Source organism: Camelus bactrianus, chromosome 19 (genome assembly GCF_048773025.1).
Source record: "Camelus bactrianus isolate YW-2024 breed Bactrian camel chromosome 19, ASM4877302v1, whole genome shotgun sequence".
Taxonomy (NCBI): domain Eukaryota; kingdom Metazoa; phylum Chordata; class Mammalia; order Artiodactyla; family Camelidae; genus Camelus; species Camelus bactrianus.
Window position 1 is genome coordinate 29,554,714 of NC_133557.1, and position 25,232 is coordinate 29,579,945.

General features: G+C 48.4%; 2 protein-coding genes and 1 long non-coding RNA gene across 11 annotated transcripts in view; 2 read left to right on the plus strand and 1 right to left on the minus strand.

The window, feature by feature from the left end:
- The window catches only part of GNAS (GNAS complex locus), a 52,437-nt gene extending 42,628 nt beyond the window's left edge, over positions 1-9,809 (plus strand). The window contains exon 2 of the mRNA XM_045519260.2: positions 9,775-9,809. The gene's annotated coding sequence lies outside the window, so the exon portion shown is untranslated. The remainder of the gene's footprint in view (positions 1-9,774) is intronic.
- LOC105071802 (guanine nucleotide-binding protein G(s) subunit alpha) overlaps positions 1-23,842 on the plus strand; it is a 53,133-nt gene extending 29,291 nt beyond the window's left edge. The window contains exons 1-13 of one of the 9 annotated variants that reach the window (XM_074347508.1): positions 3,489-3,549; positions 9,775-9,847; positions 12,866-12,909; positions 17,053-17,111; positions 17,197-17,316; positions 19,044-19,141; positions 21,799-21,853; positions 21,980-22,053; positions 22,178-22,236; positions 22,342-22,462; positions 22,652-22,782; positions 23,004-23,071; positions 23,327-23,842. In XM_074347508.1, coding sequence (XP_074203609.1) covers positions 9,813-9,847; positions 12,866-12,909; positions 17,053-17,111; positions 17,197-17,316; positions 19,044-19,141; positions 21,799-21,853; positions 21,980-22,053; positions 22,178-22,236; positions 22,342-22,462; positions 22,652-22,782; positions 23,004-23,071; positions 23,327-23,473 — 1,011 coding nt within the window. In that variant the 5' untranslated portion in view covers positions 3,489-3,549; positions 9,775-9,812 and the 3' untranslated portion in view covers positions 23,474-23,842. Of the gene's footprint in view, positions 1-3,488; positions 3,550-5,786; positions 6,062-9,774; positions 9,848-12,865; positions 12,911-17,052; positions 17,112-17,196; positions 17,317-19,043; positions 19,142-21,798; positions 21,854-21,979; positions 22,054-22,177; positions 22,237-22,341; positions 22,463-22,651; positions 22,783-23,003; positions 23,072-23,326 lie in introns of those variants that run through there. The other 8 variants (XM_074347505.1, XM_074347504.1, XM_045519256.2 and 5 more) reach the window with 8 other exon arrangements.
- Positions 1,424-3,283, minus strand: LOC141574071 (uncharacterized). Its single transcript, XR_012500685.1, has 2 exons — positions 2,916-3,283; positions 1,424-1,941 (listed from the first exon to the last, which is right to left on the minus strand). It is a non-coding gene; the product is annotated as an uncharacterized LOC141574071 (long non-coding RNA).
- Positions 23,843-25,232: the final 1,390 nt, after the last annotated feature.

Genomic DNA, 25,232 nt, shown 5'->3' on the forward strand with positions numbered 1-25,232 from the left:
CTAAGAAAAGGCCAAGAACACCCTTGTCCAAAAACCGAATTACATCATTAAGTGCAACAATGTTTTCAAGATTCTAAGCTGTAGCGAGTCCCTTGCTTCTAAAAGCAGATGCGGGCGTTCTTACTCAGAGGAAAATGCAGACGAGCCAAGGAACACATTCACGCAGAAATACGAAGCTTACAAGACCACAAAATTCAAACCCCGACACGTGAATTCATCCCTTGTTGTAAAATAGGGATTGGAAAAAAAATGCAGCAAGCCCATCCCTTTGAGTAGCATGTGACACCGTCTGTTTAACCAAGTTCAAGTTGGATCGTTAGGTGACCTAGTGTTTTAGGTTAGCGGTGTGTTATTATCCTAACTTGCTGGCTTTGGCATGAAGCAAGTCACCTGAACCAGGGACCGTGTCCTCCGTAGGCATTTTACACCCGGGACATTCTGGCCCTTTGCCTCTCTCTGGAGCTTGAAGTTTCCACGACTTCCATCTCTCCCTGAGCCAAATGAGAGGCCCCTCTATTGGAAAACTCTCTGAGTCTGGCCTGTTCCAAGAATTATGCTAATGGATTGCTCTACCTTCCAAGCATAAACCAGGCACTTAAAATGGTAACAACCTATTAAAATAAATTACTAATTCATATGAAAAGGTCATGCATGGTGGCATCCAAACCTGAAAGACTTTTTTTTTTTTTTTTTAATGAAAACTTTTAAGGCCTGGGTAGGTCAAATGCGAGATGGAAAACTGTAGACGATATCAGCTCACCACACCAATTAAGTCAAATCTCATCTTTCACTTTGTGTTGGGTGAACACAGAAAGCCCAACAGACCACAAACGAGTTTGTGTTTCAGAGCTCTGGGTGTCATTTGCTTACCTGTAAATCCTTGATTCCACCTGCTGTCACTTATTTACAAAGTAAATGCTTTATTTGTCCACGAGTGGTTGGTCATAATAAAATATAGGTGAAACCTATGCTTAAAAAAATTTTTTTTTCAAGGATAGCCTGCCAGGCTAGAAGTTGAAATGACTGAAGCCTGACCGTGTTTTATACATTTCTAGGACAATAGTCCTGATTGTGCCTTGCCTGGAATATGTCAGTATATGACATGGGACAGCTTCACTCCTTTCAAAGTTCAGGTGTGCTGTTTATCTAAAAGGGGCGAGATGGTAAGCCAGCTCAGGGATTTCCAAGTAAGGAGAGCCTTCATTATATTCACTGTAGTAATGTGTAGCTACTGGCCTAGGTATCAAGGTTGTGTTGGTTACTACTTACTTTGTTCCTCTTAAATACAATGTATTTGCACTTTGCCACATTAGAAGCAGGAAGGAAGATGCTTTTGAACAAATGGAGTGTTAACAAAAGTGTGGGCCCTGTTCCTCCTGGAGTCTTCCTCAGTTTTTTTACAATGACAATTTATTAATCGAAGTCAAACCAAGAGGTTTTTATTTAATAAAAACAGAAAACTAGGGCCATGTCTTCAACTAGTTTCTAATCTAGTTGGTGAATGACTGAGTCGTGATTTCTTTAAACAGGCAAAGAATCATTGACAGCAAGGCCTTACTGTCCAAGTAGCTAACGAGGACATTCGGGTCTTCAGGGTCAATATTTTTACCGGCTCTCGTTTAGGTGACAGTGGTTCCTTTGAGCTTTTGTCGAAAGACGGTGGTATTTTCATGTGGAAGGAGAGGAGGGCTTATCCAAAGTGTGATTAGGGCCTGGCGTATCTGGATGTGAGGAGGCGCAGGCCAGCACAGCAGCTTTTCAGCAGAGTTCGAGAAAAGTCCAAGGCCCGCAGTGAGGCGAGGTAGCCGGCTGTGAGGGTCTGGCGGGCAGACTTTGCTTCCTGTTGTCAGTTCCAAGTGTTCTCTGGTGATTCTGAGTTGCTCTCTGTTGTCCTTCAGATCCATAAAGAGAGGCGGGGTGGGGGAGTAGGTAGAAGTGTACCTGATGGGACCAAGAAAAATAATAGGTGACAACTTCATCTGTCACACCTTTTGTTACTTTGAGTGGAACCAACTGAGGGAAAGGGAGGATGTCAGTCGTCCTGTTGAACAGGTAACAGTGTCTTTCTATTTTCAAAGAAAACTTAAAAAACTACACGGACAATTTACTCAAGGCCTCTGAAGGAATCAGTCACCCCATGCCCCTAGGTATGTGACTTGTGTTTCCATTTACAGGTAGGCTCTCTTCCTTTCTTTTTATTCTCACAAACATCTGAAGTTTCACTGACTGTTTTGAAGTCAAAGAAAGTTCGAAGTGGGAGAGAGTTCAGGATTACTTTGTGGATTCAGGATGACCAGCAGATGGGTCTGTGACCCACCAAAGGCAGTTGCCATGTCTTAGGTCTATGGGGGGGGGGGGTGCTACTCACACTTACCTGGGAACAAGGTGGGCCACATCGACCAAAATTTTTTTTTGAATGAATGAATGAATGAATGGTACCCAAGCAGATAACCACATGGCTTCAAGCGACTCAACCCAGGTCCCAGGAAAAGTGAGCAGCGGCCGAGTAGCTGAGAACTTAGTGTCACTGCTCCTAACCCAGTGTGCTCTACCTCATCCTCATATGGGACACGGGAGAGCGGAAACACTTCAAAGATTTTAAACAGTTCTCAAATTCATGTTCAATAAACTACTTTTCCCTCTGTTCCAGATTATCAACCCCTCCACCCGCGGCACCTGGGCCCTGCCACGGATACCCGGGACACCCTGGTCCACCACCTCTCCCTCTTGAGAGGACTCCGGGGGCACCGACTCCGCGGCCACGGCCTCCGCGGCCACGGCCGCCACCGCTCAGCCCTCCCGCCGCTGGCGCGCGGCCTGCCGCCGGCTTCGCCGAGCAACGCTAGTTTTGCGCTCGCACGACCCTCTCATCGGGAGATCAGGCGTCGCGATTAATTAGGCTCGCCGTCACCTACCTCCACTGGCACGCGCCGCCGGCAGGGAGGGGTGGGTGGCCGTCCCCGCGTGGCGTGCGCTAACCGGGAAGCTGGAGGTAAGGAGGCGCGCAGCAGGGGTAAGCGCGCCGTCGCACACTTTGCACGCCGCCCAGGGCTACACCACTCACCGAAAATTGGGAGGCAGGTCTGGGAGGCGGGGTCCGGCGCCCACCGTCTTGGGCGCCCCCGTGCCCTGCGCCGCTGTGCCCCCCGCGCCCTGCGACCACCCCCGCGTGGCCCCCACATCGGCCGGCACCCACAGGCTGCGCCGCGGCCCATTTGGACGCGTCCTCGGCGGGCCGATTTTTCGGCTTCCCCTTCGCTTTATAGGGGCCGCCGCGGTGGGTCCGTCCTCTGAAGAGGCTGGGGCGTCATCGGGCTGGTTAGGAGCGCTGCTCTCCGGCGGGGACACTCAGTCGCGTCGGCACCGCGGAGCGGGCTGCGTCAGGTGGCTGGCCCGGCGCGGCGCTCGCTCGCTCGCTGGCTCTCTGGCTCCGGGCTGCGTGCGGCTCCGCGGCTGGAGCGAACCCCTGTCCCGGCGCGGGGCGGCGGCGGGCGGCCGGCAGGCAGGCAGGCAGGCGCTGCCTTGCGTGTGAGTGCACCTCACTCACATGTAAGTCCGGGTGCACCGTGGCCTCCCGCGGAAGTGCGAGTCGCCCGGCGCGGGGCAAGAGCCACGGGGCTGGGACGGGGCAGGGGCGCCCCGGCACTGCCGCCCTGCCCGTGCCTCCCGGGCACCCCCCAATTCTCTCTCTTTTCTCTTCTCCATTGGCGTGCCCAAGAACCTAACCAAGGAGCGCCTGAGGGTAACAGCAAACTCGTGCCATCGCGCCTCTGCACTTTTCTTTTTTGAGTTGTTTGACATTTCTCGGTGCTTTTTGATTTCTCGTTGTTGTTGGGTGCTTTTTGGTTTGTTCTCGCCCCTGTTTCGTTTGCTCATCCTTTTTGGCGCTAACTCTTAGGCAGCCAGCCCAGCAGCCCGAAGCCCGGCAGCCGCGTTCTGCGGCCCCGGGGCAGCTCAGCGGGGATCGCAGCCGACTCCCCCGACACGGGGCGCACGGGGTCCGGCCAGCCCGAGGCCGGGGGCAAACAGGGCGCCCGGGCCAGGCGAGAGCCAGGCACGCCGAGGTGGCCGAGCCACCATGCTGAAGATGGCCATGAAGATCAAAGCCCGAGCACTGGAGAGCGAGAGGAGGACGGCGGCGGCTGCGGCCGAGGTGGCTGCCGAAGCTGCGGCGGTGGCTGCAGCGTTGGCCGAGCAGCTCGCGCTGCGGAAGAAAGGGGACGCCGAGAAGCCCCCGAAGAAGCCGGCGCGAGAGGTGCCAGGCGAGGAGTTCCTTACCGAAAAGCAGCGGAAGAAGATCGAGAAGAAGCTGCTGGAGCAGAGAAGAAAAGAGGAGAAGAAGAAGGAGAAGGAGAGGAAGAAGTTGGAGAAGATGCAGAAGAAGAAGAAGAAGAAGAAGAAGAAGGTGCCCGAAGCCCGGGAGGGGGCCCGAGGCCGGGAGGCCGCCGCCGCTGCCGCCGCCGCCGCCGCCGACGTGGGCGCCGCGGCGGGCGCCGGAGGGGCCGGCGTGGGCGCCGGCGCCGGGGGCACGAATAGGGTCTGGGTCGAGTGGGACACGGACTCGAGCGACGAGGACGACATCTACGGCGTGCCAGGCTACAGGGACATCGTGTGGGGGCCCGTGATACTGAAGGCCGGCGCGCTGAGCGCCCACCTGCCACTCCTGGCCTTCATGGTTTTCTCAGTGCGGAGCCCCTCGTGGGTGCTCGACTTCCTGCTGCAGAAGCGCACGGAGCAGGGCCGAGGCTGCGGCTTCTTCTTCGGGGCGACCTGCTGCTTCCGAATGTTCCTGGGCTGCGCCGCCTTCGCCTACTTGGGCGGCCGAGCCAAGCGCAGAGGCCGCGGGCGCACCGAGGCCTCGGGTGCCTTCGGCTCGGGCCATGGCGCACGGCGCCGGGGGCGCAACGAGCGGCTCATCTAGTCAGACCCCTCGCCCCCTCCCCCGCCACCGCCACCAGACACCACCATCGCTGTGTAGTGTGGATTTTTATTGAGTATTTGTGTGTGTTTGGACACATTTTCCTTTTCGGTTGCTCTGTCCTTTGGTTCGTGCTCGCCTCGCTTTTTCCACACTCCCTGCTCTCTGGCTCTCTCTGTGTCTCACTCTTCTTTTCGAAAATTTTCCTAAGTCCGGGCTTGGGCTCGCGCTCCCTCCCCTTCCGCCCACCCCGGCCCCTCGGCGGCGCCCGCGGGAGGTTGGGGGGGGCTCGGCCTCGGGGGCCGCCGGGCGACGCGGCCCGGGGGGTGGAGCGTTGGCGTCGTGCGAGGGGTCGTCACTGGCTCGGAGACGCCCCCTCTCCCCCCGCGGCCGGCCCCGCTGGGGCCCGAGCCAGGGGGGTGAGGGGGCGTCTCCCAGGCCTGTACCGTCCCGGGCCGGACGCGGGCGGAGGGACCCCCCTTCCCGGGTACCCGGGGGGGGGGGCGCCTCCCTCCGCCAGCTCCCGCCCTCCCCGCCGCCGCGGCCGCTGCCGCGGTTGCTCCTCATCCCTCCTCCTCCTCCTCCTCCTTCCACCCCCCTCGCCGCCGCCGCCTCCTCCTCCCTCCGCCTCCCCCCGCCCGCCGCGAAGGTTTTGGGTCGGGGCCGGGGCCGAGGCAATAAGAGCGGCGGCGGCGGCAGCGGCGGCAGCAGCTCCCGCAGCTCCTGCTCTGGTCCGCCTCGGCCCGCGGCGGCCATCAGACCCCTCAGCTTCGGCTCGAGGGGCCGGGAGCCGCGCGCTCTCCTCGGTCAGAGCGACACCACCCTCCCCGCGCGGCCCGTAGTCCGCCCCGCGCGCTCCTCCCCGAGGAGCCGAGCCCGCGCCCGGCCCGCCCGCCCGGCGCTGCCCCGGCCCTCTCGGCCCTCGTGAGGCCGCCCGCGCCCGGCCCCGCCGCCGCCGCAGCCCGGCCGCGCCCCGCGCCCCGCGCCCCGCCGCCGCCGCCGCCATGGGCTGCCTCGGAAACAGTAAGACCGAGGACCAGCGCAACGAGGAGAAGGCGCAGCGCGAGGCCAACAAAAAGATCGAGAAGCAGCTGCAGAAGGACAAGCAGGTCTACCGGGCCACGCACCGCCTGCTGCTGCTGGGTAAGGGCGGGGCGGGGGGCGCCGGCCCCGGCCCGGCCCGGGGGCCCCTCGGGGCGCCCCGCAGGCCGCGCGCGCCGAGCCCGCCCCCCGCCCCGGGCGCGCGCTCCCGAGCCCGCCGCCCGCTCGCGGGCTCTGTCTCCGGGGGGCGAGGCCGGAAGGGGGACCCCAGGGCGCCATTCGGCCGGGCGGGGGCTCAAAATGGGGCGTGGGGGCCGTGGCGACGCGGGCGCGGGTCCCCCTCCCCTGGCCCGCCGCTCTCTGCTTCTTTCTCGCCCTCCCTCTCGCTCTTTTCTCTCTCTTTTTCCGCGAGGCCTACACGACGCCAGGGGTTTGGGTGCGTGTTGGGGAGGGGGAGGGGGAGTCCCACAGGGCTCGGGAGACTGCGACAAAAAGAGGGTTTCGGGGACAGGAAATGGGGTGGCGGGCAGACGGGGGGGACCCGCCTCCGTGGGGTGTGTGATTTGTTGGGAGAGGACAAGAGAGAAAGAAAGGGGCCTGAAGGGGAAGGGGGTGACGCGGGGGGGCGCCGCGGCGGCGGAGGGGGCCTCGCCTAGGGGAGCTTTGGCGGGGGAAGTGGCCGAGGAGAGTGGGGGGAGCGAGTGACATCAGCCCCTCGAAGGGATCGGAGTGGTAAAGGTGGTGCAGCGAGGGGGAGGGGGCGCGGGCGAGTCGTGGCGCCGGAGTCGGGGGGGGGCGGGGAGGAGGGAGCGCGGCGGCCGCTGGGCGCGACTTGGTGCGTTTCGGGCAGGATACACTGTGTGCGCGCGCGGAGCAGACGTGTCCCGGGCCGGGCCGGGCCGTGGAAGGAAGAGAAGGAGAATCAAATAAAATTAAGACCCCCCCACCCCCCAAAAAATGGAGTTAGTACGCTAAGTGCCCAGTGAAGCCAAATGACACGTCATTTTACAGTATGACCTTTTTTTCCCCTTCCAGATATGTAGGCTTTTTGAAAAGCAAAGAGAATTAATTGTAGCAGCTGCTGCACCCCCCCCCGCAGTTATGTTCTCCCCCCATAAACCATTAACACACACACACACACACACACACACACATTTTCCTGTTAGTCGGCCACATTGAGAGTGCTTTGTGAAAAAAGAAAAAAAAAAGACATTCACAAATCAGAACTGGAAAATGACATTTGTCTGTAAATGGCTTCTTGGTCTGGAAATGGCGTGGGGTTTTTTTTGTTTTGTTTTGTTTTGTTTTGTTTTGTCCTTTTCAAGGTGGGAGGGGGGATTGAGAGCGCGCTAAGGAAAAGACTTTTTTTTCCAGGTGGAAGGAGATGAGAATACATTAATTAGTTGTTTGTCAAGTGACATTTGGTTGTTTGGTTTTGGGTTTTCTCTTTTGATTGCGGTTTCTCCTCTCTGGCAAAAAAAAAAAAAAAAAGGCGTGGGGGGGGTTGTTAACTATAAGGAGATGGCTTTTCCCCCTTTTTTCTTCAAGGTGCTGCTTTGGGGAAAATAAATAAATAAAAGAAACAAAAGAAACCGTTGAAATGACCAGAAGAATAACACAAGCACTAATTAGTATGGAAGTTTTCCACTTCCTTAGTAATTTGGCTATCTGAGTTAATTTGTCAATTTGCTAGGTTAAGACCTGGTTCATGGTCACATTTCAGCAAAACAGTGTCATTATAAGGAATAAAATGTAAAGAGCTGATATTTCTTTGTGGTGTCATCTGGTTTGCTTTTTTTTTTTTTTTTTTTTTTGGATAGGACACATCTTTGTTCTGGGTCCAGATTTATGTAAAGCAGAAAATTAAGTGAAAATAAATCTTTGGTGTTTATGCATTTGCGATTGCAATAATTAAATGGTACATATGTTGAGTCGAAAGCTTCTAAAGGTAGAATCATGCTATGTGAATATTTATATGCATATAATTTGATTTCAAAGTATAAGCCTAGAAAAGCCTAGAATCTACTAGAACACACTCTTGCTAACTGAATACTAATTTAAAGCACATGTGATGCTACTGGTACCTTAAATTTCTAACACCTTTGCAACAGTAATCACAAAGTCTCCACTTAATTTGAGACTGTTACTCTAAACTCATCTTGCATCACCAGGCTAACCTTCCCCAGGTGTCCTAGTCTGTATGACTACATTTTGTCATCATTTATTGATGCTCTGCCGCCCAAACCCAGTGCCACACAAAATTTGCATTTTTAAATTGTGGTTCTCACCAAATAATGCAACCCCCCCCAAAAGAAACATAATGATGCCCAGAATCCTCTTTTTAATTCATCTTAATTTAATGACATAACAGTTCAGTGAACTACAGTACCACAAAAGACCTTGCAGTAATTTTTCAGCTCAATTCTCTCATTTCATAAATGTGGAAACTGAGGCACAGTTATGTGTGTGCCTTCAGAAAAGCTGTCGCCCACTTTAACACTTCTGAAATGAAGATACTGGAGATTCTGATTAATACTGCATATTCTCATGGAATCTCTTAATAGTGCATTTAATATTTTAATTTATGAGTTAGGCTCATTAAGATAGAGTGTTTGCTTTGAAATCAATGTTTCTGTGGAAACTGATTTTAACTTTTTACAGATATTGATTACAGCCTTGTGAAAAGGCAAAAGGAGGAGGAATGCTTTGCTCTCTGGGCACTAAAAATAATTAGTAAAATTATAAGTGAAAAAGAGGACTCAAAAAACCAAACAGGTTTGTGTGGGAGGAGGGCAAAAAATTATTCACTCAGGATTCTTTGTTGGAGAGAGAATCCACTTGCATAAAAAAGAAAATGAGAAACTCGCAATCCTCCTCCTAGCTTGGTAGAACTGTGTTTTTTTTTCCATAAAATATATTTTGTTTTTTTAACACATGAAAGGTGATTTTCTTTTCGTTGGAATCTTTGAAAATTCAGTGGTTTCCAGGAATATCCTTCCTTGTGATTAGTCTTGTCCTTTTATTGCTTCTTACAGTTGCTGCGTGTTAATGTTGTTCTCAAGCACTGTATTTGACATTTAAATGTGTTTTTCAAGAAGATGACAGAAGATTGATAGTCTTCTACCCCCCCCCCCATGGTGGTATCCAGAGTTTCTCTTTAGAAACATAAATTTTGCAGGAAAGAGGGGGAGGGTGGAGAATGGATAAAATGTAATATTGTGAGGTTTAGGGGTTGATTATTTTTAACCCCTAAAAGAAACCTGCAGAGAAAGAAGGTGCATTGAGAAACCGCTTAGGAGGGAGTTGCTGCGTCAGTACGTGATCTGGGGGAGACTGCAGTGCCTGGACATTGTGAATGCTGGGGTATTTTAACCATGCAACATCTGACAAACAATGAATTATGTGGCTTATATACATGAATGTGTACATTCTACCAGTGAACACATTTCAAAGATCCAGTCTCACAGTTTTAACTTCAGTGTTCTTACCCCCTCCATGGCAAAACTGCGTCATTCTTTCTTTGCCCCTTGCCCACTCCACAAAATTTAAAACAACCAAAAGGAAAAAAAAATCACCTAAAGATAGCAAAACCTTTTAATTCTTGTTTGTTGTACTGATGGTGAAATACTTCAGGTAGACACAAAGTTGGATGTTTATTTCATTTTCTCTGCGTCGAAACATCAAGGAAAATTGCAAGTCTGTTATTTTGCTTGTTTTTTGCGTGTTGCTTCTATGGAGAAAACAGTCCTCTCTCTCCCTGCCCAAAGTGTGTAAAATGCCTCCTTCTTAACCTGAGACTTACTTTCATTTTCTAGGTGCTGGAGAATCTGGTAAAAGCACCATTGTGAAGCAAATGAGGATCCTGCATGTTAATGGGTTTAATGGAGAGTAAGTGTCAAATCTGTGCCAAGGGCACAGTCAGAGTAATACATTTTATACTAACCTTTAGGAAGTTTAGGTAGGTTTTGGGGCTGGGCAGCCAATTTCCACGTAATTTTTTCAGCCTACATAATAGGAAAGCCAGGGAAGAGCTCTTCAAGGGTTTTTTCCCTCTCCCTCCCTTTACTCTTGGGTGCAGCAACAAAGATTAATAATAATAATAAAGCATCGGTGTTCTTGTTGGCCCTGTGACAGACAGGTCTGCGGCAGACCTGCTGGCAGACTTGGAGCAGTGGATCGCCGTGGCCCCCACCCTTTGCCTGGCGACCTTGACCGCTGCAGAGTCGGTCCCCCGCAGATTTCAGCGCAGTGCACCAGTGCAGGATGTTTTAAACTATTAGGGAAACACTGTTTCAATAATATTCTCACATAAAACCAAGTTGCAAGAGTCAGCCCTTGTTAATAATTCGTCATCCCCCTACCCTTTGGAATTAACATCATGGGCACATCATTGTTTCCCTTTTTAAAAATCAATCTTGCCTAAAGAAAAGAAAAAGGAGATATTTAAATGATGGAAAGGCTGGAAGTTGGGCACTTCCGGTCAGCTCCCGGGGCAGTTTTGCCTTTGAAAAGTCCTTCCAAGCATCTGGGTATAAGACAACGTAACAATACCGCAGTGGGAATAAAGAAGAAAAGAGCGCAGATGTGAGGATGTGAAAGACAGGGAGGGTCGTATGTGCATGGAAGAACGCAAATGAGGGGGCAGACTCCGATCGCCCGAGACCCCAGGGGGGCTTTTCTGTCGCCCTATGGAAGGGTCCGGTTACCGGCCTGTTTTCCCTGGTGGGAGAGCAGTTAACCTGACTAGATTACAAACACTTGAAGGCAGTAGTTTGCAGGTACTAGCTGGTCAGACATCGTCTTTCCCTTTGTGAAACCTGGGTTCAGTTTGAAAATGTACCCCTCTGTTGAACTCCCCTCTAGTTTCAAAAGGGGAGATGGAGTCAAGGCGGCACAGTTTAATTCAGTATGCACACACACACACAAAAAAAACCCACCAATTAAAAACAATAAAAAACAAGCAGTTAACCGTCACCTACTATGCACTAAGCGCCAGGGAAAAGAAAGGAATTTTATCACCTTTCAGAGGTAAAAGAACTGCGCCGAAGGCAGCTCTTTATGGAAAATTCTAGAATTTCTTATATCAAATAATTGGAGGGGGCCCGGTGGAGAAAAGGATGACACCAGCTTTTTAAGCTTTAAAATTCAGAGGGATGGCTGGTTTACTAATTTTATGAACAGCTCTCCTGATGAGTTACCAATATGCACATACGTGCCGTTAATTAAATGTCACATTCAGTTGTCACAAGCCGATTCTGACATTCTTAATTTCTGACACACCCTTCAATAAAGCCCTGCCACCAGAGTTTGCCATCGGTCAATAAAAACTAAAAGCCTGAAATAGACGTCAAGCTATGATTTTGTGATTTAAAGAAAAATCTTGCAACTTGCCGGGGGCACTTCTTCACAAGGCTACTTAAGCAAAAATAATTTGACCATGTACCCTCTAGATAAATATTTTGATTAAAACTGGACGTGGCTCGCATTTTTAAAAGGATGCAGCAGTCACTGTTTACCTTAGCTGGAGTCCAACAGAAGACAGGACATCCTTGAAATAATTCACTTAAAAGTTTTATTACTCTACAGATTGCCCTAAAATTTTTTAGTTTTTAGAGAAAGGATTCACCCCCTAAAGTGAGCCAGTCAGTAATGCAGACGAGGCATTTAAACCAGAACTTCTCTTTTCTATTTTCTTTCAAAAAGAGGAAGTGACATTCCCAGTTTGCCTGCTTTGTAGAGGAAGCCATAGGTAATCTCCGAGGATGTTAAATTTAGCCCATGAAAGTGACATGCAGGGAAATTCTTCATGTGGGTCTAGAAACCTTATTTTTATCTTGTCCAACTGAGCCTCCTTTTTTCTTTTTCCTTGCTGCGGTATTGAACAGAAGTTCACTCTTCACTAGGAATTCCCTGTGACAGAGGGACATCCATCCACGAAAGGGTGTTTTGTGTGGTGCAGGGTCTTTCCCTCCTTGCTCCGTAAATGTGCGCTTTGTCCGGGCTGGGCTGAGCTATTAAATCTGCCTTAACCATCCGCACTGCTGTGCCGAGTACATTTTCAGAGTAACCTGTAGTATTAATCTGACCTTCAGAAACACCGAGGTCAAATGCAGGTTTTCCTAACGCAATGCTAACTCTCTTCCTTACATTTGGGGGAAAAAAAAAGAGCCATTAACACTGGTTGAGCTATTAAGCTAATCAGTTACAAAACCACGGAGACACATACCTTAAGCCATCCTGCCCCTCCCACATTCAAGGAGGAATTCCTACCAGTCGTGAAGATCCGGTTTTGAGTAGGGGGGTTTGCAGGAGGGGGAGTGGATTTGGTGGTGGTGGGTTTTGCTTTTATTTTTTGCTGCCTCACAGTCCAGACATGCTCTGAATTGATGACAAATTTATGGGGAACAGCTATAAAAAATAAAAACATCTTCTAGGTGGTTTCCCCAAATACAAGAAGGGAGGAGATTAATACTGCACCAGGAAATCATAGGCAAAACCCCATTATCTGTGCCTTTGTGTGTTCAGATACAACATGGTGAAGGTTGAGGTCTGGGACAATCAGGGGCCTTACGCGCTGCTATGTTTTCAAAAGAACTATGATATAAATCATGACTTTAGCTCCCTGATGCATGCACATTTAGTGAAAGCACAAGAAAATAATTATCCGTCCCTTCTGTACCCGACTGGAGTCCCCAGAGGGCTCTGCTAATACTGCAGCAGAGGGGTGGAATTCTTCCCTCCACGGCCCGCAGTCTCGGGAGACATTCCAACTGAGCCAGAAAGGCGACCTAAGAATGAATGGGAGGATGGCGGTCCTTGGTTTAGGAATGTGGCGAGGCTGTGTGGGGTTTTTGTGAAATTGCGGTGCCTTGCAGATTAGGTGAGCTTTCAATCTCTCTTTAAAAGGGGCGGCGAAGAGGACCCGCAGGCTGCAAGGAGCAACAGCGATGGGTAGGCACATTCAAAAACAGAAAAACTTTTTAACATACACACAACACGAAGATCATACTGAGAAACTGAGGACACAGAGACCGGGGAAGGAAACCAAAGTCATTTCAGGGCCATCAGCCATCTTGGTATATACGTTTGCAAACAACACAGAAACAATTTCTTAATGTTTCAGAGCAAGTGAAGTGCAAAACTTTTTTTTTTTTTTTTTTTTTTTTTTTTTGCCATCCTTAAAGTGTAATTAGATCCAGCTGGGGGGAAAGTTATAGATTTCAGCATTTCAGCATCAGGTTAGGATTTCGAGAATTGATGTTTTTTTCCATATGGTTTCTGTCTTCCCCTCCACCACCCCTCCAGCTCTCCCTTTGAATCGGCTACTTGTTTTTAAAACTATCTACTAAATTCCATCCGTCCAGTGGTTGGTCTGCTTTTAAGTATTCAGACCTCTTTGGAAAAAAAAATTTTTTTACCTCTATTAAAATACGTGGTGCCGCACCATCCTAATTTTGGAAAGAAAAAACCCCGGCACCTTGAGGAGGGAGATCATTGTTGAGAATGATCTCGAAAAGCCTCCGATCTTTTAAAAACTGTCATTTATTTTAATCTAAGGCACTTTACATTAGCAAGTGGATAGGAAATTAATGATGGCATCCATGTTTTTTTTTCCATTCACTATCATTTTTTTCCCTTCACTTCCTGCATCTGCACGCCCGTCACACACGCACACACACCTACACACACGCGTGCTAGGTAGCCCACTTGGGCGCTGCTTGCGTATTCAGCATGCGGTGCCGGAGCAGCTATTTCTCCTGAGAACAGGCAGAGCCGACTGACCTAGCCTAGGGCATCTCAAAGAAATAGCTTCTGTGGCCTGGGCTGGGAGGGGCAAAGGATATTGGGGGGTCGGGACAAAGTAACTGACACATGTTTTGTTCATCTGTTTTTTTTAGAATATATTATCCCTAGATGGTGGCTTCAGTTTCTCATCTTCCCGGCCATGTCCTATCACACTTTGCATGCTGGAATTGCCCGTCTTAGGAACTTCTAATAAGAATACTATTCTGTTGTGGGGGGGAGGAGGGAGGGGGCCCTACCACCTAACCTCTAAAGTTAACTGAAAAAAAACAAAAAAACAAAAAAAATCAAAAAACAACAAAAAAAGCAAAAACAAAAAAAAAAGAAATCCCTAATTGACAAAAATGTAGTGGAACAACCATCAAAGGCATCTATGTAACAGTTTACTGTACCAAAAGTTTGAGACACAAGCCCTTATTGAACAACCTACTGTGTGCTAGTGTGCTGTGCTCGACCCCCGTGCTAGACCTACTAACACCTACTAACAGCCTGCTCTTCTATCTGTGACTCTGTTTTACAATTAAACATCAGTATTAACATAAGCGATAAATAAAACTTCTCTGCATGTTTCAGCAATCCCTGTATCTTGCGTCTGTCTTCTGTCTTTCTTCTTTTGTCTGTCTTTTCCCACACAAAAAAGCACGAAGATAAAAAGGCACAGAACTTAGTACTCTGTAGTCCTCCCCTAACACTCAGCCCAATGGGGGTGGGGGGCGTAGCTCTTAAAATTCAAACCCAACATACAGAGCAGCCCTAATCTCTATACGTGGGGGGTGGAGGGTACAATATCCTGAACACTTCCAGCCCCCATTTTTCAATCCATCAGAATTATTAAGTATTTGGAGACGTCTCAGGAATTTTCCCTGGATTTCACCATCAACATCAAATTCATTAAGCGATAGTAAAAATTATGATAAACCTGCCAGCCCCCAGTATAATATCTCCATCTACATAGTAATTGCTTCAATGGAGGAATTTTATGTTTTAGTATTACACGCCCGAATTAGATTTTAGACTTCTATTCTAGCTGTTTTATACTTGATATACTCCTACACCTATTCACGTCCGTAGATGAATACTGAATACGTTCTCAAAATATCCGTATTGAAGACTGGAAGTTTTCCAATTATCATACTACTACTTAGACCAAAATATCAAACTGAATGAAAGAACCTGGTTTCTGGAAATAACTTCTCTTTCTGGGTGTTCATTTGGGTATTAAATACCCGGACGTATCTAATTTTAACTATTGTGGGACCTTAACAGCAAAGGTTAATGGCTCTCGTTACCATGGAAACGGAGCCTGTTTTTAATGAATGGAGTGGATCTGTCCTGTGGGGTTTTAAATTTGAATTTACGAGTGAACATAAGGGGCAAACCACGTCCTTTTAAAATTCCAGCGTCTGAATAACTGATGTAGACTAGGGCAAGGTCCAAACGTCATTCCTAACTTCAGAAACCAGCTTCGATTCTGCACGTAGGAAGCGGAACAGTCGCACAGAGGGGCGGGGCTCGAGCCGTGCAGCCAGAGGGCGGTTGCATTGAGAGTCTGGGGGCGCGAGTCCCACACTCCTGGTTTGCAGCTCACCCACGCCGGGAGCTCTCCTGACCCCCGCAGCACCTAAACGGGTGAGGGGATTCTCGGTGCCGTCTGACGTTCCCCACCCCAAAATACACGCAACTGATGAGAATAGCACCTCCGAACGAGCTCCTGATTCCGCTAGAAAAGGATCCTGGGTCTCAGAGGTCCAGTGAACAGGAGGGTTGACCCGGGAAAAGCGATGAAATGAGACCATTCAGAAAACGAGGGCCCACCCCTCAGTAAATAACTATGCAAATACTAATTTTGAAAGGATTAGATGGAAAGACTAGGTTCTTTAAGAGGGGGTGGAGCTGTAGCAGGCGAGCACGGGACACCCCCCCACGCTGTACCCCAACCTGGAGATGGAGAGCCACCTGCCCTACGTCCCCGCACTGACCGCCCTGCCGGCGGTGCTTGCCGTTAATCCCGCCCCGTGTGTCATCTGCATTCGTGTCCAGTCCTGTTCTACCCCCCAAGGGGTGACGTGTTTAATTTCTACCTCCATTCCACGAGTCTTGGTGAATCAACCGAGGGAATACTTCAAACCTGGGGATCTCGAGAGATCTTTAAAACTCAACAGCGAGGAAAACATAAGCTCTGTCCCCTCTGCCTCTGTCGCTTGGACTCTCCCTGTCTCAGCCTCAGTGTCCTCATCTGTGAGGACAGCACCTTCTGTCACGTCCCGGGCCTAATACACAGTCGTCACGTCCTCCTGTGGGCTCACCGCCCCCCTCCCTCGGAAACCAAGAGGTGACGTCTAGACAATGGATGTGGCGGGATTTATACCCCAAGCAAGAGGCCCTCTCTCAACCCTAAAAACACAAACTCAGGAATCTTCCCTGGCCTGCCCCTGATGAAGGACAGTTTCTGAGAGACACAGAGGTTAAAAAAAAAGTCAGGGGACCCCAGAGCTTAAGGGTGTGGCCTTTACTTATGTAAATCAATCCTCACAGCCATCCTGTATGTCCCAGTCAAACTCAAAGTCAGAAAGCAGCCAAACCTCTAACCCCTGCTTAACACGACGTAGGCCACACCCACCCCACCCCCAGCCACCCTCTCCCTAAGTCCCAGATCATAAAGACTCTGGGGGCAGAATCTTAACTTACTCATGTCCAGGGACCAGCGCATGCTAATGTTAACTAGGAGTGTCAGCCATTGCTGCTGTCTGCAGTGACAGACCCACAGGAACTATTTAAATACCATGAGCAGAGATGAAAAGCCGTCCGATCTGTAGTCAGCACTACCACCTGCACTCATGGGCTCCCTAATACCAAGCCAGGGACTGGGGCGGCCCCAGGGCACACCGTGAACCTCCTTCCCAAGCCCTGACGACCACACACTCCCCCCCCCCCCAACGCAGGTCGCTGACAAGGGCCCCCAGGAACCTTTTAGGAAGTGGTGAGGGCTTCCAGAGAAGGGATGCACATCTGAATAGTAAGTGCACCAGGCCTGACTTCTGGTACAGTAGCCTTGATCATTACCTAGATGCCAATGGTGACCTGCCCCAGTTGGGGGTGTGTCCTCAGGACACAATCTGGGAGGTTATCATTTGAAACCACCCTTATTCAGGAACCTCCAACCTCTGCACAGATCTGAGCCCACAGCTCCTTCAAGAACAGAATACTATTTTAGTTGGAATATCGTGATTGAAGCGACACTGTTAGTCTATATGATGCAATATGATTCTTTTTTTCTTTTCAATCCCACTGTAGTGAGAAGGCCACCAAAGTGCAGGACATCAAAAACAACCTGAAGGAGGCCATTGAAGTACGTGCTTGGTCTTTTGAGTCATTCTTTGAGCCTCCCTTTCCCACAGTGCTGCCCCCTGACTGCTTTACTCCGTCGTTTTCAGACCATCGTGGCCGCCATGAGCAACCTGGTGCCCCCCGTGGAGCTGGCCAACCCGGAGAACCAGTTCAGAGTGGACTACATTCTGAGCGTGATGAACGTGCCTGACTTTGACTTCCCTCCCGTAAGCTAACCCCAAGCCCCCTGCCCTACACAAATAACCCTCAAGGACACCCCCTAGACCTGAGTCGAAGCGACACTTTGCAGCAAAACACATATCCATGATATTGACCATCAAGGAAAAGTTAACCCCATAAGAGTCCTTATCATTTAAACAAGTAATCATCATCATTATCATCATTATTAGGGCTTTGGTCAAGATGGATGAGCCAGATTCTATCACCCCTTGGTAAATCTTGGCTCACCCATCCCCACAAGTAAACATCACAGCTCAGTACTATAATTTTTACTTTATTAGACTGTATGTTTTTACAAGGGAAAAAGTCATGAGTTATGGCAGCCTTAATTATTCTCTCCTACATATCTCACGACAAACAGAGCTGCTAACACGTATGGCACACAAATGCTAACTGTCCAGCTAACTGAGTCTCCTAAGATACCAAGAAAATCAGAAATGAAGTGCCAGCTCTGAGTTTAACAAGTGGAAGACATTCTCACATTAAACGACTTGCCATTTAACCTTTACTAAAGTTTTTCTAAAATCAGCCCTTGCCTTGGGCCAAAAGAAGTCAGAGAAAAGACTTCCACCTAATTCATAACTCAGGGGTTGTCTTCCGCAGGCCCTGGATGGTGTGCAGGGCACTGTTTACAGAGATCTGTCTGCTCCATAAAGAACTATTTTTAGGGAACAGAAAGCCGCCCAGGGCCCAGGCATATATGTTTCGACCCCTTTGTGGAGGAAGAATAGTTCGTGAGAGACGAACGGGAAACAAGACGGGAAAAGGAGAGAGTTTATAAGGCCCAGAAGGAAAAGACTCGTCTACAGCGAAAACAATGCGTTATTGTTGCCCTTTGTCAGGCCTTCGTGGGAATTTGTGTTTGTGTATTTTAAATGGGTTTGGCTGCAAACTTCTGCTAGCAAGGAAGTGGCGTTAATCAGTACAGCTAGGTAGATTTTTTTTTTTAAACAGAAAAAAGTTCAATATTTCTCCTAGGAGGAGAAAAAAAAAGGCAGCCTATTAAAAACTCCCCAGGACAGCGAGCCCTCCTTACTCCTCCTGTTAGCTGAACTTGACGTTCCTGCCTACTCTCCATCCTTCCCTCGCTGAATTCACGTTAGAGGGAAAAACCTCTTTCCTGTAAGGGGAGATTGCCCTGCATAATTAGAAATGCTCTCACATTCAGACGAAATGTGAATCGTGACCTCCTGCAATTTAAAACACACACAGGGCCCATTTGCTCTTTCGATTCTTCCTGCGACAACCATTCCCAAAATGACAGGCACGAACGAGGCCAAGTTTGCCACCAATTCCCAACCATCATGTATTTTGGTAAAATCCACATTTTCCTGGAAGGAAATTTCCCACATCTTCACAAATGGAAATAATCCTGTTTTCATGACATCAAATCGTTTATCGGCCCGCCCTCCTAGTTAGCCTATGGTCTTCCTCTATAAGCAATGGTGCGAAGAAACAAAGTTATTCAATAGTTTACTCTGACCCTGCCCACACTCCCAAAAAGACAGGAGGACAAGTACCCAAAACCATTAATGCACAGCTGGGTTGGGTATTTTGAATACATTTAGCACCTTGAATGCAAGTCCTTTACGATCACTGATTCCTTAATTTGGCTCCAAATTGGGAATCGCCTAGCGTCAGCCCCACAGTGAACTGCGGTCCCACTGGACTTGGTGGAGCTCCGTCTTTAAGCCTCTCTTGGGTTCGCTTTCAGGAATTCTATGAGCATGCCAAGGCGCTGTGGGAGGACGAGGGCGTGCGCGCCTGCTACGAGCGCTCCAACGAGTACCAGCTGATTGACTGCGCCCAGTAGTAAGTAACTTCACCTCAGCATCCGCGCACAGAATAGGCGCACGGAGGAGATAATTCAAAACCTCCACTTCGCTTTTCCAGTTACGTGCAAATGAGTTCCTTTCATAGAAGCCATCCAGTTATCCCCACCTGCAGTTAGAAAGTTCTAGTCTGATTCGTTTTATAAAGCCCTTAATTGCACTTTTTAGTGCAGTGACATTATTTTATATAAACAATTAATGCCTTTTAGAGCAAAATGATAATTACTTGCAGTAAAGTGATGCTCAAAATTAATTAACTTGAAGTAATTAATTGAATTGACCTCTGAGCATTTAGAAAGATAGGGCAGCTCTCACACTTTGGATGATGTAGAAATACTATACTTTATTGCTGTAATTCAAAAACATAACAAAGAGGAGAAGTGAGGACAAAAAGATGCCTCCCCGCCCCTGGTGGCTGATACTTGCTTCGCTGTTTCTGCTGCCAGGTGAGTGACCACAGTAGCTGCTGGAATCCGGCATTTCTAGTTCACCTGGAGTTGGGTATTGTGTCAAACTCCATTTCCTCTCCTCATTTATCATTGACACTGGGCCTTAACTCAAGGGTGCCTCCTCCCATGGGGTCCTTGCTCTGTCCCTTCACAGACTCTTCCAGTGGACGTGATAACACACAGCTGGGAAGCTGCCTTTTAAATAGTTTATGACCTTCCTTATCCTGTGCATAATACAGCAAATATATGATGTGCAGAGCCATAAAAAATTTTAAAGATACCGTTTGTTTGTTGATGCTGCACAAATGTACTAAGTGGTCTCAGTTACGATATTCTGAAGTTGGGCTGTCTTTTATGAGCCCGGGGGTGGGGGTAGGAGGAAAGCAATAGATACTTGTGAGGTCCCAGCCTCACTGATGTAAGTAACTGAAATGCAGGAAACAGTTTTGCTATTGAAAATATTAAGTAACCAGGAACAAGGTACCAGGCTGGCCCACAGAAAGTTGAAATGGCATTACTTAGGAGCCCCATGCCTGGGGAACTGATTGTGAAAACCGCTTGAATAAACAGTGGGGAGGAAGAGGTAGCAGCTCTCAAACAGCAAACAGAAAGCAAGCTCCCTACACTCACGTTATCTGCACATCACAATGCTCCTGTGAGGGTCTGTGAAACCTATCAATTTATCTTTCCCGGGCCCTGCTTTCCCATAGGAAGTGCATTTGATTATTTGCAACTGTCACATACATAGTTATTTCATGGTTTCACATACAAGCAAATTTGTGTATTTTTTCAACGAACAGAAAAACAGTCCATCTTGGCCAGTCCCTGTGACCCCAACCCCCACCCCTTCTTCAACAAAGTCCCTGATTTTCTCAAAAGTTTGAGCTTAAAGCTGGAAGTGCTAATTATAGTAATGCAGAACAAATGGAAATCCTGGAATTGTTTGCCTTTTGTATTTTGGATCCAAGTCAGAAGCACAGGTACCAGATGAGGAGGGTTTAACTGTGGTAGCTTTGAGTGCTCTGGAAAGGGGCAGGGTGGAACAACTTCGTTAATTAACAGTTTTGCTAGCTTTTTTGTTTGTTTAATCTCACACCATTTAAAAGTTTCTTTTTTAAAACAACATTGAATTACTCCTACAACTGTATCTGAAAGTGGCAGCATTTGCACAGTTTATGGAAAGTTTTAAGGAAACTCCAAGAAAAAGAGAACAGAGTTTGAATCTTTTAAAATGTCTTCCCCAGCCAGATGATTAAAACGGCCCTGCCCCTGCAGTGACCAGCCCCTCTCGGGTTTAACTGTCTTTATGGTACAGTTGAGGTGCTGGTACCTTGCCCATTTCTTAAGGTGCCTATTTTCATTTGTGGAGCTGGGCTTTGGCTGGCCCCAGGCCAGATGTCTCTCTCACAAGATTTGGTGCTGATGATCTATTTATAGAACTGTGGTTCTGTTGCCATGGCAACGTGCTGGAGGCCAGGGCGGCTGGGGAGCTATTTCTGGACTGGTGCTGTAATGTAAGACTGATTGGGCAAGTTAGTATATCCTCTAAGCCAGACTAACTCTAAACTGGTAAAAAGGAAGGAGAAAAGAAAAAAAAAAAAAAACTTATAGAATTTCTTTAAATAGACTTTCTCTCTTTGTGATTTTTTTCTTCTGATAGCCCACTTTAAAACAATTCTAAGCCCCCCTTCCCCCCACCAGAAAAGCTGGTTTTAACACTAACTTTCCATATTAATTAAATTAGTCCAATCTTTTCCTAAGTTATTTCCAAAGTTATTTTTCCTAAGGTGGGTCTCGTCCAGCAACACAAGTTACTTTTGCTTGGGGAACAGGGCTGTGGAGAGGGGAGGGGACAACACTGCTTTTCCCTGTAAAGCTCTCTGCGCACCGAGGCCAGCCCTGCAGGCCCCGAGCGCCTGGACTGTGTGCGCTCCCTGCAAGAGTAAGGGCTTGTACCCTGGACGGCCGTGAGGATTTTTAAAAACTCAGTTTCATATCTGGACTGTTGTATTTCATGGACCAAGTAGAACGGAAGGGAATTTTGTGTCTGTTTCCTGTTCAGTGTGGTGAGGGTCAAAAGGGCCCCTTCTTAAAAGTAGAAGGAAGGGATACCCTTTCTGAGCAACTCGACAATCCAGGGAGCAAACTGGCATGAGTGTGTGGTCACCCTGTGTCCTTTTCCTCCCAGCTTCCTGGACAAGATTGACGTCATCAAGCAGGCTGACTATGTGCCCAGCGACCAGGTATGAACACACAGAGGACCTGAGCCCTCTTTCCAAGCTAGTCAAGATTTCCACTCCAGATTGGTGATTATGAACAACAGTTTGGTTGGTTTTGGTGAGATCTGTTGACCAAGGGCTTTGTTTTAGGATCTGCTCCGCTGCCGTGTCCTGACTTCTGGAATCTTTGAGACCAAGTTCCAGGTGGACAAAGTCAACTTCCAGTAAGTAAATGGGTTCCTTTTTTCAAAACAAAATAAAACCAGATCTTGTGACTTCCCACTGGCAGTGAGGGTGACGGACCAGTGTTAGCCCTTGCAGTAACCAGGTGTCCCTTCTCTCCTGCAGCATGTTTGACGTGGGTGGCCAGCGTGACGAACGCCGCAAATGGATCCAATGCTTCAATGGTACAGAAGCCCTGGGTTTCTCTGCACTTCGAGGACATTTTGCTTTTTTAATCGTTAAGGACCATTTTCACTTCTAATATGTATTGCTTTTGCTTTCTTGTGAAGATGTGACTGCCATCATATTCGTGGTTGCCAGCAGCAGCTACAACATGGTCATTCGGGAGGACAACCAGACCAACCGCCTGCAGGAGGCTCTGAACCTCTTCAAGAGCATCTGGAACAACAGGTTTGTGCAGTGACACCCCCCCCCCCCGGTTGCCCCCTACACACATACACACACCCCTCTCATGGCCCTACGTATTTGCACTGTTCATAGAAGAGAATCTTGTGCCAGTCCTTGTGCAACCATCTCAAACCCCTTGCAGGAAGAATGCTTTCTTTTCCTGGGCATTAACCCTGTGTCCCTCTTTGCTAGATGGCTGCGCACCATCTCTGTGATTCTGTTCCTCAACAAGCAAGATCTGCTGGCTGAGAAAGTCCTTGCGGGAAAATCGAAGATTGAGGACTACTTTCCAGAATTTGCTCGCTACACTACTCCTGAGGATGGTACGTATGGCCTTCTGCAGTTGATTGGTGCTCGCTGGTCTTACGGAGTCATGCATATGTTAAAAGTTTCTGTTCTGAATTTCAAAAAACCACCTAAATGAGCAGCTCCGGGAACAGAACCCTCTTCCCCACCACCACACTATAGGAGGTCTGCAGGGGGAGCCAAAAGAAAAAAGCTCATTTTAATGACTTAAGTAACAAAATTTTTATATTCTTTGCAGCGACTCCCGAGCCCGGAGAGGACCCACGCGTGACCCGGGCCAAGTACTTCATTCGTGATGAATTTCTGGTGAGTAGGGACTCTGTCACTCTCTCTCTTTGCCTAGTCTGTTCTCTTATCCTTAGGGGTGTAAATTTACTTAATTCTAAACTGGGGGAGTAAACTATCCAGTTCCTCAGTTAGCCTCTGTGCCCCTTTGGTCGGGTTGTTTTAACATATAAAGGCAAGAACTGGGGGGCAGCCTTTGCTAGATGGGGCCGCCGGCGACAGGGGAAGGCACTGCACACATAGCACTGACTGCCCCCCCTTCCGTTGGCCCCACAGAGAATCAGCACTGCGAGTGGAGATGGGCGCCACTACTGCTACCCTCACTTCACCTGCGCTGTGGACACAGAGAACATCCGCCGTGTGTTCAACGACTGCCGTGACATCATCCAGCGCATGCACCTCCGTCAGTATGAGCTGCTCTAAGAAGGGAACCTCCAAATTTAATTAAAGCCTTAAGCACAATTAATTAAAAGTAAAACGTAATTGTACACGCGGTTGATCACCCACCATAGGGCATGATTAACAGAGCCACCTCTCCTTTCCCCACGGCGATCTTGCGGAACCCCCTGTACCCTTCAGCTTGCTTAGATATTCCAAATTTAGAAAGCTTAAGGCGGCCTACAGAAAAAGAAAAAGAAAAAAAGGCCACAAACGTTCCCTCTCTCTTTAAGTAAATGAAATAACAGCAGCAAACAGAAATAAAGAAATAAATGAAATAAATGAAACAAATGGAATAAATATTGTGTTGTGCAGCATTAAAAAAATCAAAATAAAAAGTAAATGTGAGCAAAAGATGTGACTCCTGAGAATTCTTTGCGGTTTCGAGAAGACACCCATTGTTCAGGTTTTTGACAACATCAGAAGCTGGGAGGCCCCCGTGTTGAGGTAACAAGGCCCCAAGGTTTTAAGCGAGTATGAAAATCTTGCCACTCATGTTTTTTATTGACCTAATCTTTGGGTTTCTGAAAAATTTCCAGACAATACAAAATGTCCACCCTGTCCTGCTCCCGCAACCGTGCCCCATAGAAAAATCACTAAGCCCCATCCACAAATCCTGTGCTTTGATCATTGCTGCCCTAACCAAGATCCGACCAACGCGTGCCCTTACACACTGTCACGCGCTGTGCCTGTTTACCCAGAGTATCCCCAAGGTGTGTGTAGATTTTGGGCTTTCTGTTCATCTTTAAGATGGGGACTCAATTAGGTGGGAGGAATTTAGGAATGTAGTTTCAAATCAGGAAAAGTGGAGTTATTCAAGAAATGGTGCATGATGTGTACACAGATCAAATTATCACATTGTATACTTTAAATATCTTATAATTTTGTCCACGATATCTCAGTAAAGCTGGGGATGGGGGGAGGGGCAGGGAGAAGCTGGTACAAAGCTACCAAATTAAAAAGATGGTGTAGAGATTTGGGGAGAATTTTCAGTGGGTTACCTACCTCATTCCATACCCAAATGAACTCAATATGGGTCAATAACATAGGTTTAAATATAAAATAATACTTCAAAAATGGCCATTTTTACAATTTAAATCTTGGTTCTAGAAGACCTCTCTAAGCATGACCTAAGATCCAAAAAACAGAGGGTGGGGGAGGACTATACAAAAATCAAAATCACATATAAAACAATATGAATGAGGGTGAGGGTGGAGCCTAGGGGAAAATCTGTAACAAAGGGTTAATTTCTCTAATAAGCAAAGAGTTCTTCACAATAAGCAAGGTACGTGAACATGCATTTTTTTTAAAGGTACAAATAATTAACACTGGGGAAACTATGCAACCTCACTCATAATTAAGTAAAATTCAAATAAAACAATCTACCACTGTTGGGGTAAGGGGTGGCCACCCGCACTTTGGGGCCCCACATCAAACTCTAAATCCTTGCTGGATAGTGGCTGGACCTGAGGTCCACTTGGACTCCCTAGTCCTTCACCCCCAGGCTCATCCCGTAAGCTTGTGACCACTAATGGTGTGGCTCCCTGGAGGGGTGGGAGCGATCAGCTTGCCTCTACCGCTGACCACTGCATCCTTTGAAACTGGCCACATGGGACATCAATCAAGTTGATTCTGTAATTGAGGCCAAAAATCTACTTCCTGTTCTATTTCCCAGATTAAATTAATCCCAGCCAATTAATCCTCAAGCATAGACATGAGCAAAACACGCCCCGCAGAGGGCAGA